Below are 14,193 nucleotides of genomic sequence, written 5' to 3' on the forward strand. Positions count from 1 at the left end.
TGTAGGTGCTTGAACCACCTCCGACGGCAGACTGTTCCAGACCTTGGGGGCTCAGACAGTAAAGAAATTCTTCCTTGTGTCCAGTCTGAAATGGTCTTGTAGTAGTTTATAACTGTTTGACCTCGTCATCCCTTGGGGCACTCTGGTGAACAAATGTTCCCAAATTTTGCTGCAGTCCCCCCATAGCCCCCTCCCAGCACCACCACAGCCCGCCCCAAGCCCAGCCCTTGCTTCCACCCATGTGCCAGGAAGAGCTGGGGCTGAGCCAGGCACACGGTGGCAGTGCTGGGAGCAGGCTATGGTGAAATTTGGGGTGGCTGCAGCCCCCCATTACCCCCTCCCAGCACTGCCACTGCACCCTGAGCCCAACCCCTGCTGAAAGAGCCTAGTGCAGCCCTGGTTTCAGCCTGCTGCTGCAGCCTGCCTCCTCCATGGAGATCTGGGGGGCATGCTCTCCTGGGGTGTGTGCAGTGGTGGGAGGTGCCCCCTGGATGAGCATCAGCTCCATCCCATTCCCGCCCTGCCTGCTAGGAAGCATCTACCACTGTTCCGCTCCCTCCCTCATGGTGGGGGGCATTGGGTTAGGGGTGCCGGGCTGTGTCCTCACTGCCTGCATGCTGTGGTTCTGCATGCACATGGGCATTTATCAGCCGCATGGAGCCAATTTCTGATACAGCTAATTTTCTTTATACCAGTGCCAATCTGATATCGGACCAATGTATCAGCACAGCTCTAGTGAGAACCACAGCCTCTGAACTATCCCCACCAACTCCACCTTCCCCTTTTCTTTTGAAGCAAGTTTTGGTGTAAAGAGTAATTTCTTGACTGGTGGCCAATTTGTGCAGAGTTGGGGAGCTTCCTCAGAGTGCAGTCAGATTTAAGGTGTAATTGGATTTAATTTAATCATAAGCCTATACCTATATAAGTTTATGATTTGTTTTTTCTGCCCCCTCATGGTCAGCAACAGGACAGGACAGGGAAAACACTTCTACCCCACTAGTGAAATTGCATCTTCAATTTAAGCATCGCATGGTTGCACATTTTTTCACTTAGAAAAGATCCAAATGGTATTTTCAACTCCTTTTTTACCAGCTGCACAAGCAAAGTGCAATGAGTGATTTCCCCTAGCAGTGTAGCAACGTGGCCCAGTTGCCGCTGCCACTGCCATCACAATCGTGGCTGCAGCAAAAGCCTTTTTTTTTTTGCTCCATGCCCCCATTGGCGCCTGTCACTCTACTCGAGTTACACCAGTGCTTTCTGCACAAGAACATATTTTGTAGGCTGAGTACTTTTCACTGAAGGCCGACATGCAGAGTTGTTAACGTTTGCTCTGTCCTGTCCCTCTTTGCCTGGGTTGAAAGCTGCCCCGGAGGGAGCTGTTTCTTGGCAGAGTTCCCACTGACCAGGCAGTGCCTGGAGACAAATCAACAAAACCCCCGTGCCAGAGTCCAAGCCCTGGTTCTTGCCCCATCACCTACAGCAGGGCAGGGCAAGCCGGCCTGGGGCGTGTCAGTGTGCTTCGGAGCCCCAAGAGAGGAGAAGGGGTGCTGGAAGCAGAGCGGCAGATCAGCAGAGAGCACGGCAACGGGACAGGGACGGAGGCGAAAGACCAGCAGCTCGAGACTGCGCGCCAGGCAGGGAGCAGAGCAGCAGACGAGCGAAGGAGCAGAAACGTTAAGCGGCGACCGCGGGGCAGGTCGTGGCCCGAGCCCCGCGCGAGCTGAGGCCCGCCCTCTGGGCGTTCCTGTTAACGTCAGCACGTGGGGGGTGCGGCTGCCGTTGCTACGTGGCGTCAACACGCACGGTGACGTAGAAGGCGGCGGTGGGCGGGGGCCCCGCTGTAGCTGCGGCCGGTGAGTACAGGGGTGGGGGGCGTCGGCGTGGGGGGCCGTTACCCGTCGTGCCTTGCGCGCGCGCGGCGGTTGGGGTGTGGGCGCCAGACCCCGCTTGTCTCGCACGGGGGGCGGGGTGGAGCCGGGCGAAGTCCCCCGGCCCGGCCCTGCTCCAGCTCCAGCTCCCGCTCCCGCTCCCGGGGCTAGACGACGCTGGGAACAGGCAGAGGTCGCGTGCGCACGCTGGGGGTGCAAATGCCGGGCTGTGCGCACAGGTGCGTGTGCTTGCATGTATGCGCGCAGACAGGCGTGTAGGGGGTGTGTGCAGGAGCGTGTGCCTCGCGTGGAGTGTATGTGTGCATGTATCTGTGAGTGCGTGCAGGGGGTGCCTGCATTTGGTTGGTGTGCACCAGTGTGTGTGTATATAAGTGCAGTGCACACGCCTCTGTGAGTGTGCATGGTGCAGCATGTTCATGCACATGCTTGTACGTGTGCACAGGGGGTGTTTGCAGGAGTGTGTGAGTGCATGTACGTGTGTTTATGTGTATGTGCAGTGTGTGTGTACATATATGAGTGTAGTGTGTGCAGGAGTGCGTGTGTGTGCAGTGGGTGCATGCATGCATGCATGTGCACGTATGGACAGTTGGTGTGCACGTGTGTGGGAGTGCACACGTGTACATATTTTTGTCTGTGCATGCACAGCGGGCATTTGCCTGTGTGAGAGTACGTGTGCAGAGGTGTGGTGTGTTCTTGGGTGTATGCATATGTCTGCTGAGTGTGTAGGTGGTGTGTGCAGGAGCGTGTGCCTCACACGTGCAATGTATGTGTGCATGTATCTGTGTAAATGTACGCATATTTGTACTGTGTGTGCATGGGTGTGTGCATGTCTGCACGTGTGCAGTGGTTTTGTGTGCGAGTGCATGCATATACACAAGTGTGTCTACAGTGTGTGCATGTGTGTATGTTTATATAGTGTGTGTGTTCACATATGTGTAGTACACTTGGCCTCACTGCATCATAGGCCCACAGATGGCAGGATGGGAGTCTCTTTCCTTAACAATGACTGTGCACGTGGCCTGAAAAGTTTCTGCAAATGGGACCTGGGGGTGCTTAATGTTAAAAGCACACCGTGCTTGTGCATACTCAGCAGTTTGCTGGGGGGTGTTCAGTCAGCAGCCTGTGGACCACTTGCAGGGTTCCATGGGCCATGTTATGGCCCACAGACTGCATGTGACTTGCAGCTCCTGCTGGATGGCGTACAATGTAAGAACAGCGGCTTACTGGGTCAGACCATAGGTCAGTTTTGCCCAGTGTCTGACAGAGTGGATGCTGGGTACATGTGCACTTGTGCTGCGTGGCAAGGGAGGGCCCAGGGGTCTGTGTGCTGTCAGCCCCACCTGCAAGAAGGCCAGGCAGCACAGCCCATGTTGTGGTGTGGGATCTCACAGGATGTGGCCTGCATGGTGTGCGTGGCCCTGGCAGATGCACACAGGCACATCCTGTGGCTCCAGCCACCCTGAAGTTAGATAGCCCTGGTTTACATTACTTAAAAAGGCGTGTATATGTTCAGGCAGGCCTGCTAAACATCTGTATTGAAAGACTTAATGGGGGCTCTACTCCAACTATGTGTGTAGGATGCAGACCCACAAAAATTGCACCCTTCCAAAGTGTCACTGATTGGGAACCTTTTGGCAGTTGTGTGTGAAATACTGTGGCTCTGATACCAGGAAATGGGAATGAGTACCCTGCCCAGCATGCCTTGCAGTGGGGGTGTAGCAGGGGAGTGCTTGCACCCAGGCTTTCATGGTCTTAAGGGATGGATGACCTGGGGCTGCCCCCCTCTCCCCCCCCCCAATTCTCTGCTGTTCCTTCTCTCTTAAACATTAGTTCAATAAATGTCAGTAGCCTGTAATTGATCAAAGTCTGTAGCTTGCTTTCCTGATCTGAGGAGTGCTTGGTCCTGAGTTTTTGGATTCCCAGGGCCTGAGGAGGCATGATGAGAGGCTTCCATGGAGTAGAAAGTGAGGGCACAGCTAGTTGTTGGGAAGACTGCTTTATTGAACAAGCAGTGCAGGGGAGCGGATGCAGCCGGGGGTGGGGGTGGGAGAATACCCAGAGCATTGACCAGACCTGTGTCATACGATGCGTGGTGTCCAAATGTTATACTGGTTCACAGTGAGCCAGTTCAAAATAGTACTTGATTTTCCATTCCAGACAGTTTTCAATTGTTTTAACAGACTTGTTTGTCCATTCACTTCAGATTTAAACTACATCTAAAACCAGTTTGAGTATTATGTGTATCCGTGCCCATAGGTGTTTGAAGATTTTCACAATGAAAAGGGTCCATGCATGATTTTAGTTGGGTCTGTTCACTGTCTGGCACTTTTACTAACCAGTTATTATATATGAATATTTTTCAAATAGCTTCTGAATAAAACTTAGAAATAAGCTTGCAGATATGATATGTAAGGGAAAAATGGGTCTGAATGATCTCAGTTAGGTATGACAATGAGAACCTTCCAGTTAGTACACATGTCAAGTTTTCTGGAATGAGGTCAGGTTGATTTGTCATCCACCAGAACTCTTTAAAAAATCCTTCTTGAAACAAGAGTCAAGAAAAGAAAAACAAAACAACTTGCCAGCATGTCCACTTTTACCAAGCCCTACTTTGGTCTCTCTCAACAAACAAATGACTTGGGATGCCATCTGTGTAACAGTTGGTATACTAGTCACTAGGAAGAAGAAAGTACTTTTGGTAAAATGATCGCTTGGACCTGTTGACATGAAATGGCCAATGATGGTTCTGTAATTAAGCATGAGGTGCCAGCATCTCTCTTTGCTCAGTTTGTTTGTTGGTAATTGCACTTTGCTCAGTTTGTTTGTTTATATTAAAAAGTTGCACTTGGGAGTGATCTACAGTTGCTTGAAGGAGGACAGAAAAAGAAATATTTGGAGCAGGAGGTTGAAGTAGCCAGAGCTTTAATCAGGGGAAGTCCCAGAGCCACTCCTGCCCCACTCCATCTGCGGAATCGGTAGGAACTCCTGGGAAAGCGGCAGTGACAAGGCATTCTTTCCCCCCTGTGCTCAGAGACGTAAGCAGAGAGGGAAAGGTGTGGAGTGAGATATATGGGGAGGTGCTGCTGAGCATGGAAGGGAAAGGAAGGGGCATTGATGAGGTGGGGGGAAATTCTTACCTGATTTGGGAACTTAAAAAGAAAAGTCCCTGGCTGCTGTTCCCAGGGCATGGTATGCCCTCCCTGGGTGTTGGGGGAAGACTGGGAGCAGAAGAGTACAGCTACTCCTGCAGCACCAGTTGCTGCCCCTTCATCCCCGTTTTTTGAAATTATGCTCTTCCTGTGGAACCTGTATTAGCCAGGGGCTACAATGCGTTAACTCTAACAAGCTATGTTTCTTGCCTGGTGTATGAATGTCAGCCTTAGTAAAATGTATGTTGTCCTATGATGTGAAAATGAGATGGACGTGTCATCATTTCTAAGTGCCTTTAAAAATAAAAAGTGAAAAATGGCATCATGGTTGTAAAGAACAGTGTCAGTCTTTTCTTTCACTATACAGAAAAGGACTTACGCTTCTTAAAGAATATTTATAAACTGTCAACTAATTTATGAAGCAGGTTAGCCATGGGTCATGTATCCCTTATGTATGATGCACTGTTTCAGGAACTGTTACAGTTCTTACTGTGCGGCTGGATATTGCTGAATAGGATTTCTTTGGGCTTCCCTATCAGTCTTTCTGTTGTTCTGAATGGCAAAGAACCCTAATTTTCAGGAAGTCACTCATCTGTCTGCAGGCTATATCCACTGTAAATCTCCACACAGCTTTACTGGTGAGTGGATAACTGACCTTTTTTCAAGACCTGAGGTTACCCCTTTTGTCAAATGGGTATCAGTTTTTACCCACTTTTTGTTAAGTATATTTGATGGAAAACCTCTCAAAATACAGTAATAATTTTGTACATAAATGTGTGAATATAATTTTCCAAGTTACAATACTCTGCTCTTGTAAGGACTAGTTTGTAAGACATTTAAAAAAATATAGTAATTAGGTGATTGTCATGGGGTGGGGTACCTAGGGACAGCCATGATACCCCTAGAGCCCTGTGATCATGCCAGTCTTGCCCTGTGGGCACCTTCTATTCTCATCTGCCATGTCTTGATGGTTAAGATAATAGGTGGTAGATAGGGAGGCTGCCCTCAAGTTGCTATGCAGTCATGGTCCTGGTGGACCCCACTAAATCACATTGGTTCTTAGACCTCTTGCAGGATTCTGTTTTAAGTAAGTGCCTTGTAGGGCACACCAAGCCTTATGGGCTAGATGTGTGGCTTCAGAACTGCCCCTTTGCCATGCCCCATGCCTCGCAGATGGTGTGTAGACGTTATCTCTAGTGTTACGGCCTCAGTTTAGTTTGGCCTCTTGTTGCCACTGGACCCTTAGCCTCAGTAACTGCACCCTCTGGCACTCAGGTCTCCTCATCCCGTGTCACTGCACACTTTGGTGCTGGGGCTCTGCACAGTAGAGTGCCCCAGTGAGCCCTCTTCCTCCCCTGTAGCCTCAGCCAGTCCCATTGGATTAAAAGCAACAACATAAATATGAGCCCATGGGCTATAACGTAACAGCAATCGTAACAGAGGAAGTCACTTTAAGACGGCCAATTTCTTCCTCAACAAAGTGTGCCTCCTAGCCCTGGATACTTTAGGAGCTCCTAAACCTCATTAGTCTCACCAGCAGTAGCAGCACAGGCACATAGGTATCTCAGTGGAGCTTTTCTGCACAAACTCCACTCCTGGCAGCTGCCAGGGCCCTAACTGACTTCAGTCCCAACTCTGGGGCTTATATGGGCTCAGGGCCCTGCCTCCTTCCAGTCAGCTGACTGAGTGTAGATCCAGGCTAATTTCCTCATTAGCCTACTCCCATGGCAACCTGCACCTATGGGGTTTATGCCTGGCTCCTAAGGGCTGTTTCTGCCCTTAAAGGAGCACTGCAACAATGATTTTTTTTTTTTTTTTGCACATGAACACCCCAAAAACATCTCCTAGATCCCAAAGTCAAAACACTTATGGAGCTATATTCTATGGTTTTTAGTTATGCTTATGTGGAATTGCATCTTGAAAATAGCAGAGACTAGTGAGTTAATTAGTGTTTTATTTTTGCTTCTGTTTTCCATCCTTCTGCAACAAGGTGTGTTGGACATGAGGTGCCACAGTAAACTAAAAATAACTTAAATGTACTGGCACTAAATCGTAAGAGACTCAGAAATCAGGAGATTAAAAAGTACCATGCATCTTTGTTTTACATAATGTATAGATTCCTTTATTACTACTTGTTTAAAAAGGACATTGCATTTAAGAGAGTTCATGCTAACCATGCACTTGGTTCAACAAATAATATTGTCCACAGAAATCCAGTGCAGCTGCAGTTATTTAGTCTCTTCACTTTTATTTTACTGAGGGTTTGAATGGTTGTATTTAAAGTTAAATTTTTTTGCTGTATATGCAGTGTGGTAAGAAAAAGGGTAATCTTAATTTTTTTCCACTGGTCATTGATTAAAACTCATTTTTTAATCTTACTTTATTTCTTACTGTAAAATATTCAACCAGACTGCATTTGATTTTTAGCGATGTACTCCATTAGTAAAATGTCAGTCTAGCTGTGTCTTTTTTCTCTACTTATTGGGAAGGTTTCTGGAAAGCGAGTATCAATGGAAGTGTTTTGTATATGGTTATATGATTTATAGCGTACTTGCATTTTTTAAGGGCCTATGAGCTAGTACAATGTCAATGGAAAGAGTTCTTCCTCCTCTTCCTCCTCTTGCCTTAAATTTAAATATTATAAATTCTTGGTGTGATACTCTAGCTGTTGCATATGACTAAGATTTTTTCCTCATTTTCACTAGTTTTTCAAATTTAAAAGCAATGAAATACCACAAAGCTCGCTAAGTCATTTTGTGAAAATTAAGATAAGGGGGTTCTAAGAACTGATAGCTTGCTGACACTGTGTTTAAACAGTCATTTTATATTTTAAGTAATCATTTGTTTGTTATCTCTCTCTCTCCAATATTTTATTTGATTCCAAGATGAGGTTTTTTTCCCCCCATTTAACATCGCTGGGGGTGGGGGGGGAAGTTGCTTCCTGTACCTCCCCACCTGCCACTTATGCACCCCTTGCCTTCACCCCCACAGTCTCAGGCCCCTACCTTGTCCCATCTCCCCTCTGCCCAACCCGCTTATCCTTGTCCAGCACCACCTCTGCTGCAGCCTACAATACGGAGCATGACCCCAAACTTGCCCTGTACCAGTGGTGCTGGCTCCATGAGGCTGCTGCAGGGCCATGCTGGGGCCATGCTCTGTCTCAGGTTGCAGCAGGGACAGATCCTGCTGTCATTGAGCAAGGGTAAGAGGGGGAGAGGCAGAGGCTTTGAGAGGGAAGGGGGCTGGGGGCCTGAGGCTGCAGGGCAGCAGAAACGGTGCAAAGGGGGGAGATAAGCGGGGGCAGGGGCTTGAAGCTGCAGTGTGTGCTTTGCTTTAAGGGGATAAGAGTGGGGTGGACAGGCATGGGGGAGCAAGCTTCTGCTGTCTCCATGCTGCCTGTCCCCCAACCACCTGTCCACCACTGCTCTCCTCACTACCTCCCCCACTGCCTGCCCTACTGTGTGCATCCCGCACTGCCTGTCCCCCACTATCCTGCACACTGCCTACTCCTTTACTGCCTCCCCAAGCCCCCCATTGCCTGTCCCCTTCGACTGCATGCAGCAATAGTAGGGATGAATTTAAGACAGTTCTCCAGTTATTATTATTTCTATACGTGGAAAATTATAACAAGCATATACATATTTAATGTATAGAATCTAATTATTGGGGGACATCTTAAATTCATCTTGGATTTGGGTTAATATTAGGGCTCTGCAAACTTCGATAGCTGATTCAATTCGGAGGAGATTCGGCCCGATTTGGGGACCAAATCTTCTAATTGAATTGGGATACCAATGAAAAGCTCCACATCAATTTGGAGCTGCAGCTGGTGAGTGTGGAGCAAATGCCCTGCACTCACCAGCTGCAGGAGTGGTGTTTGGAGCCTCTGGGCGCTTGTGGCAGAGACCCCTGCATAGCGCAGGGCAGTTGGGGGGCAGCGGGGATCACCCCCCGTTTAGCATCTGTGTGGCAGATGTCGCATTGCGTGGGTGCAGTGTGGCTTGGCAGGGCGCTGCTCACTGCCTGGGAGCTGGGGCAGCTCCACATGTCAGCCACAGCCTGGCACCACTCAGCCCCAGTGGCCCAAGGTCCCAGGCAGCGCGTGGTGCCCTGCTAAGCCACACTGTACCCGCACCATAGGTCAGCTGCCACGCAGGTGCCAGGCTGGAGGAGCGACCCCTGCTGCACCCAGCTGGGCCACGCTGCATGGGACGGGCTCTGCCACAAGTGCCCAGAGGCCCTAATTGCTGCTCCTGCAGCCAGTAAGTGTGGGGCTTTTTTTAAGTGTCAGGTCTTGCTGGGGCAAGACAGCCATGGGGGCTTCTCCTGTAGCTCCCCCGCCCAAGGAGAGGCAGCACAGCCAGAAGAGCTGTGGGAGAACCTGCAGCTGCCTGGATGTGCCTGCCTCTCCCTGGCTGATCCGAATTGCCAAATCTCTCTGAGTCGGCCAAATCTATTTGGGACAGTGATCCAAATTGAATCGCTGTCCTCCGAATTGGCCAAATCCGAATCAAATACTTCCCTACTCGCACAGGCCTAGTTAGTATGTCCAGGGGTATGGAAAAGAAAACAGTATCTTTATCCATTAACATATATGGTCTTCAACATTTGTTTACGCTCTCTTGTACATCAGTTTGTAGATTTTGGCTGACTTTCTTGGGTGGGATTATGACTTTAGGAAGGCATTAGGAGCAAATATAAGAAGGACTGTTCTGAGTTTGAAAGAATATGAAGAAAAACAAATTTAGGAAGAAATTATTTTCAGAGAGTAAAAAGGAGCCGCCAGAAGCATCGTCTGGCTTTCATTTCAAGAACAGAATTATGATTTATCACTGGAGTAGAGTAAAAGAATAGTGTTATTGTGATAAGTTCTTAACACTGCTCCTTCTATGTGTTTTGAAATAAAGGTTACCATTAAAACTGATAAAACTCCTATAGAAATCTTAGTTAAGATTTTAATGCAGACCTACCCGATTCCTTAAGGATAGTTATTTGACTTTAAAAGAAGCGCAGCAATTATATATTTGTGTCAGAATCTTTAAGGTTAATTTATTTTTAATACTGGCTGTTTGTAGCTTGACATTACATTTTAAAATTGTTCACTAACTTCACTCTAACTTTAGCTTTAGCAATTGTAGTATTACAGTGTATTTAATATACTTTTTGCTATGTTTTCTCATTTGTATCCAAGATTACATGCTTTGTTATTCAGAAATCTCTGTGCTCCAGCACTAAGACAGAGTCAGCTTTAAAACATTTATTTAGTGTTTTGTGTGCGTATAAAACTGCATTCAGAGAATTTCACTATTTTCTGATTTCATGATATATTGGCTTATTGTACTGAAATGCCTTGAGTGAAATGTACTGAAATGCCTTAAAGCAGAAATTTAAAGTTTTTGTCTGGTTTATAAGATAACTTAATATATTTCCTGTGTAGTAAAGGTTGTAGTGTTGTAAATTAAATTTTATGTGCAAAGAATGCAACAACAATATATTCAGTTGTGTTGTTCTTAAGTTATTTAAGTCTCTAAAAAAGCAAAATATTTTTCTACTAAAAAAAATTGAAATCCATCTAAATTGTTCTCTCACTGACTCCTTGTCCCCAGTTTTCACTTAAGCTTGACTCTTCATTCTAGGAAAAAATCAAAGTGAGAGAATAAGGAGAAATGGATTTTCTTAAATACTTGTTAAGGGTGCACCAATAGAGATTTTTGGGGCTGATAACGATAGCCGATTTTTAAGGAGGCATATTGGCCAATACTGGTTTGATTTCTGATACTGGCCTGGCAACTTGGAGAGCTGCGTGTAGCTGTTAAGTCTGGTGTGGTGGATGAGGAGGGAAGGGAAGTGTGGTGGGGGGGAGCAGATTGAGCCCCTGCAGTGAGGGAGGAATGGGGCAGGGGCTGGGGCAAGTGCTGCCCAGCTGGGGTGTGGCAGGCATGGGACAGAGTCCAGGGAGGCTCAGGAAGAGGGGGGACAGTGCCTGCTGCTGTGCACCACTCATCTGGGAGCAGGCTGGTCTGGCACTCACCTGCTCCTGCCACAGCTCCTGCTGGTCGTCTGGGAGGGCGGGGGGGGGGGGGAGTCGTGTGCCCCCAGATTTGCAGAGTGTGCTGGACTAGGCTGGGCCAGGCTGGGAAGAACCCCACGCAGCCCTGGCCCCAGCCTGCCCCGCCCCGCGGAGATCCGGGGGCATGCTCCCCATACCCTCATGGACAAATGGCACACAGCGGCGGAAGCTGCCCCTCCCCTCATCCCCCAGACGAGCCACAGCTCCGTCCCACACCCGCCCTGCCCTGGCTGGGCAGCGCTTGCTCCTGCCTCAGCCCCAGTTCCACTCCTCCCTCACCTTGGGGAGCCTTGATCTGCCTCACCACACCCCTTCCGTCCCCCCTCCCCTTCCACCACACCAGACTTATCAGCTGCATGCAATTTTCCAAGCTGCCAGCCTGCGCTCCTCATGCCTATGTGCTGTATTGTGGCTGTGTGCATGCATGGGCATTTATCGGCCAAACTATTGGCCACATCAGGCTGATTTCTGATACAATCAATTTTCTTTGTGTCAGTGCTGATCCAATATCGGACCAATATATCGGTGCACCTCTAATACTTGTTTATAAGGACAAAGTAATTATAATTGGATAGGTAAGATAAGAAATAAACATTTCTAGAGAAGGACATTCATTTCTATGATTAAAAAAAATCAGATTTGTTTTATGTTGGTTTTGGGTTCTAGTGTGATGTCTTCTGTTTACCTGCTAATGAACAATAAGTTTATAAAAATCAGAGTTCTTTGACTGTGGTTGTCTAACTAGTCTATTACTTTCTTTTATATTTAAAAACAAACGTTGCAGTTTCCATAAATAAGTCCCTATATTATCTTCTGAGATGCGATTAAAAAAGTTATTCTGTTAGCAGGAGAAATGTTCTTTTTCAGGTAATGTGAGGAGCCCAAATGGGAGAAAATGACTTACTGCTGACCTTTTCTGCTGCTCCTTTTTGAGAGCTGGATAGTAATAATGTCACTGCTCATGGTAGTGTTTCTGTGCATTGCATTTCTTCTTCATATTTCTGTTCAGCATATCTTGTTCTGGGTAAATGTTGGAAAATGCTGCATACTTAGAGGAAAATTGTTCAGATTCTTCATAGCTGGAAAAGGAGAAATTCATTTCATTAATAAATTTGAATAGTAAACAATTAACCTTATTTTTAGAGGCCCTGATCTGGAAGAAAAAAACTCACAGAAATGCAGAGGGAAGAAATGATTTGTAGGAAGTTCAGTTCATTGGAATTCTATTTGTGATTGTTTTGTAGATGATGCAATTGTTGAGCAAGCTTATTGAACAGAACAAAACCTTTAAGTTAATTTTTTGTGAAGTTTGTCCACTGTTGTGGAGTCTGGTTTCTGATGTTACCAGTAAAACAGTCAAACTACTGTGACAAATATTTGATTGTAGATTTTAGGTTTAGCATGATATTTGTAAACAGCTATGCCTTGCTTCTTGCTCTAAAGCTGTATAAATATAGTTTTTGTATTCTACAAATTATACACTAACATTTTACATTCTGCTGGGGTGCAAGCAAGAAATGTATTTGCACAGGTATAAGAAATCAGATGGTTAATGATGCCAACCCTTATTCAAGGATACTTTAGCCAAACCTGATCTAGAATTGTTGCTGAAAGAAATGGGTAAAACTAACCTGCTGAGGCGCAGACAGAAGTAACAATTTTCACCCAGTCTGGCCACAGAAAGTGGTTGTAGCTGTGACCAAATGCAAGTCCACGGCTGCAGACCACTTAAAAAAAATAACCGATTGGGTGAAAATCTGAACTGTCATTGCATAAAGGTTCAGATGAAGACCTTTCAAAATGTCTTCTGTAACTTGTGTCTGCCTGCCTGTAGATGTCATTTGTCTGTAGCTTTTCCCAGGGTAGCTGTTTGCTCATGGCACACAGTTACTTGCCACTCTGTCACCTAGTGGCAAGGCTCTGTAATAGTGGGCTACTGCATGCAGTTTTCCTAGTACAGTTGCAAATCTGCATGCTCTTTTCAGGAATGGACAAAGTTACATTTTAACTACTGGACTTGCCATTTGACTATTTGAAATACAGTGTGTACAAGTGTTCAGAGCACTTCAGTTGCTTTAAAAATGGCTAATGCAATAGAAATCTCTGTTGTGCTGGACGAAGCTGAAACACTAATCAAGTGGTGTAGGCATTTGAATGAACACTTGCACACAATCCCAATTTATTAGTAGTACAGTGGTTGCAAATGCCCATCCTCCCTGCCTCCTTCTAAAGTAACACTCTGTGACACTGGCTACATTGTAGTGCTGCAATCTGAGATGCTGCAAGTCCCTCCCCCTGTGAGCATCTGGGCTATAGAAGGCCCAGCTCCTTTCTACAGCCCTAATCTGCAACAGGGCTCCAGAGGGACGCAAAAGCTAAGGCAGCTGTGTTTCTTGCACAGGGCCCTGGCTGCCTTTAAATCCCATAGATGCAGGGCCAGACCTTAGATTACATGCCCCAGGAGAGTCTAGGGCTGGGTGGCACATGGCTGGCTGGGGAATGCGTGGTAACTGCCTGCCTCCTCCCTGGCTGGCTATGCTCCCACTAGCCTTAAATTCTCCTTGGTCATTTAACTGACTGGCCAGGGAGCGAAGGCTCCCAAGGCATGCAGCTACTGGTTGCTTCCCAGCCAGCCACACTCCCCTCAGGCCCAGACTCTCCCAGGGCATTTAAATGGATGGTCAGGGAGCAGAGTCTCGCAGGGTATGCAGCTTTTGGGCATTCCCCAGCTGCCTACGCTCCACACAGCCCCCGAGTTTCCGAGGACAGTGGTTCTCAACCTCTGGCCCACAGACCAAACACAGGCCACAGAGCCATCTCATCTGGCCTGTAGGTACCCCATAAGTCCACAGATTTGATAATGGGGGAGTGGCAGCCACCCTCCCTCACTGCCAAATTCCCAAGCCCCATGTGTCCCCCCTCCCCCTTGCTTCTGGATCAGAGGCCATGCTCCCCCATAGCTGGGCTGCGGCTGGGACACTCCCCCTCTTCCCCTACTGTGGGGCTAGGTTTGCACCAGGCCACACTGCCTTCCCCCCTGTGGGGCTAGTTCAAGCTCCTTTCCCCTGTGTAGCTACGTTGGGCC

At 47.5% G+C, this 14,193-nt stretch overlaps 1 protein-coding gene and 1 long non-coding RNA gene across 4 annotated transcripts in view; one reads left to right on the plus strand and one right to left on the minus strand.

Annotated features, from left to right (window-relative positions):
- The window catches only part of LOC109319836, an 11,968-nt gene extending 7,001 nt beyond the window's left edge, over nucleotides 1-4,967 (minus strand). Inside the window, exon 1 of the long non-coding RNA XR_002103639.1 lies at nucleotides 4,216-4,967. This is a non-coding gene — a long non-coding RNA (uncharacterized LOC109319836). The remainder of the gene's footprint in view (nucleotides 1-4,215) is intronic.
- Nucleotides 4,968-5,000: 33 nt separating this feature from the next.
- BTBD9 (BTB domain containing 9) overlaps nucleotides 5,001-14,193 on the plus strand; it is a 275,559-nt gene continuing 266,366 nt past the window's right edge. The window contains exon 1 of one of the 3 annotated variants that reach the window (XM_019549627.1): nucleotides 5,001-5,676. In XM_019549627.1, coding sequence (XP_019405172.1) covers nucleotides 5,595-5,676 — 82 coding nt within the window. In that variant the 5' untranslated portion in view covers nucleotides 5,001-5,594. The remainder of the gene's footprint in view (nucleotides 5,677-14,193) is intronic. The other 2 variants (XM_019549626.1, XM_019549628.1) reach the window with 2 other exon arrangements.

Source organism: Crocodylus porosus, unplaced genomic scaffold, assembly GCF_001723895.1.
Source record: "Crocodylus porosus isolate Cpor-Errol unplaced genomic scaffold, CroPor_comp1, whole genome shotgun sequence".
NCBI classification, from domain to species: domain Eukaryota; kingdom Metazoa; phylum Chordata; order Crocodylia; family Crocodylidae; genus Crocodylus; species Crocodylus porosus.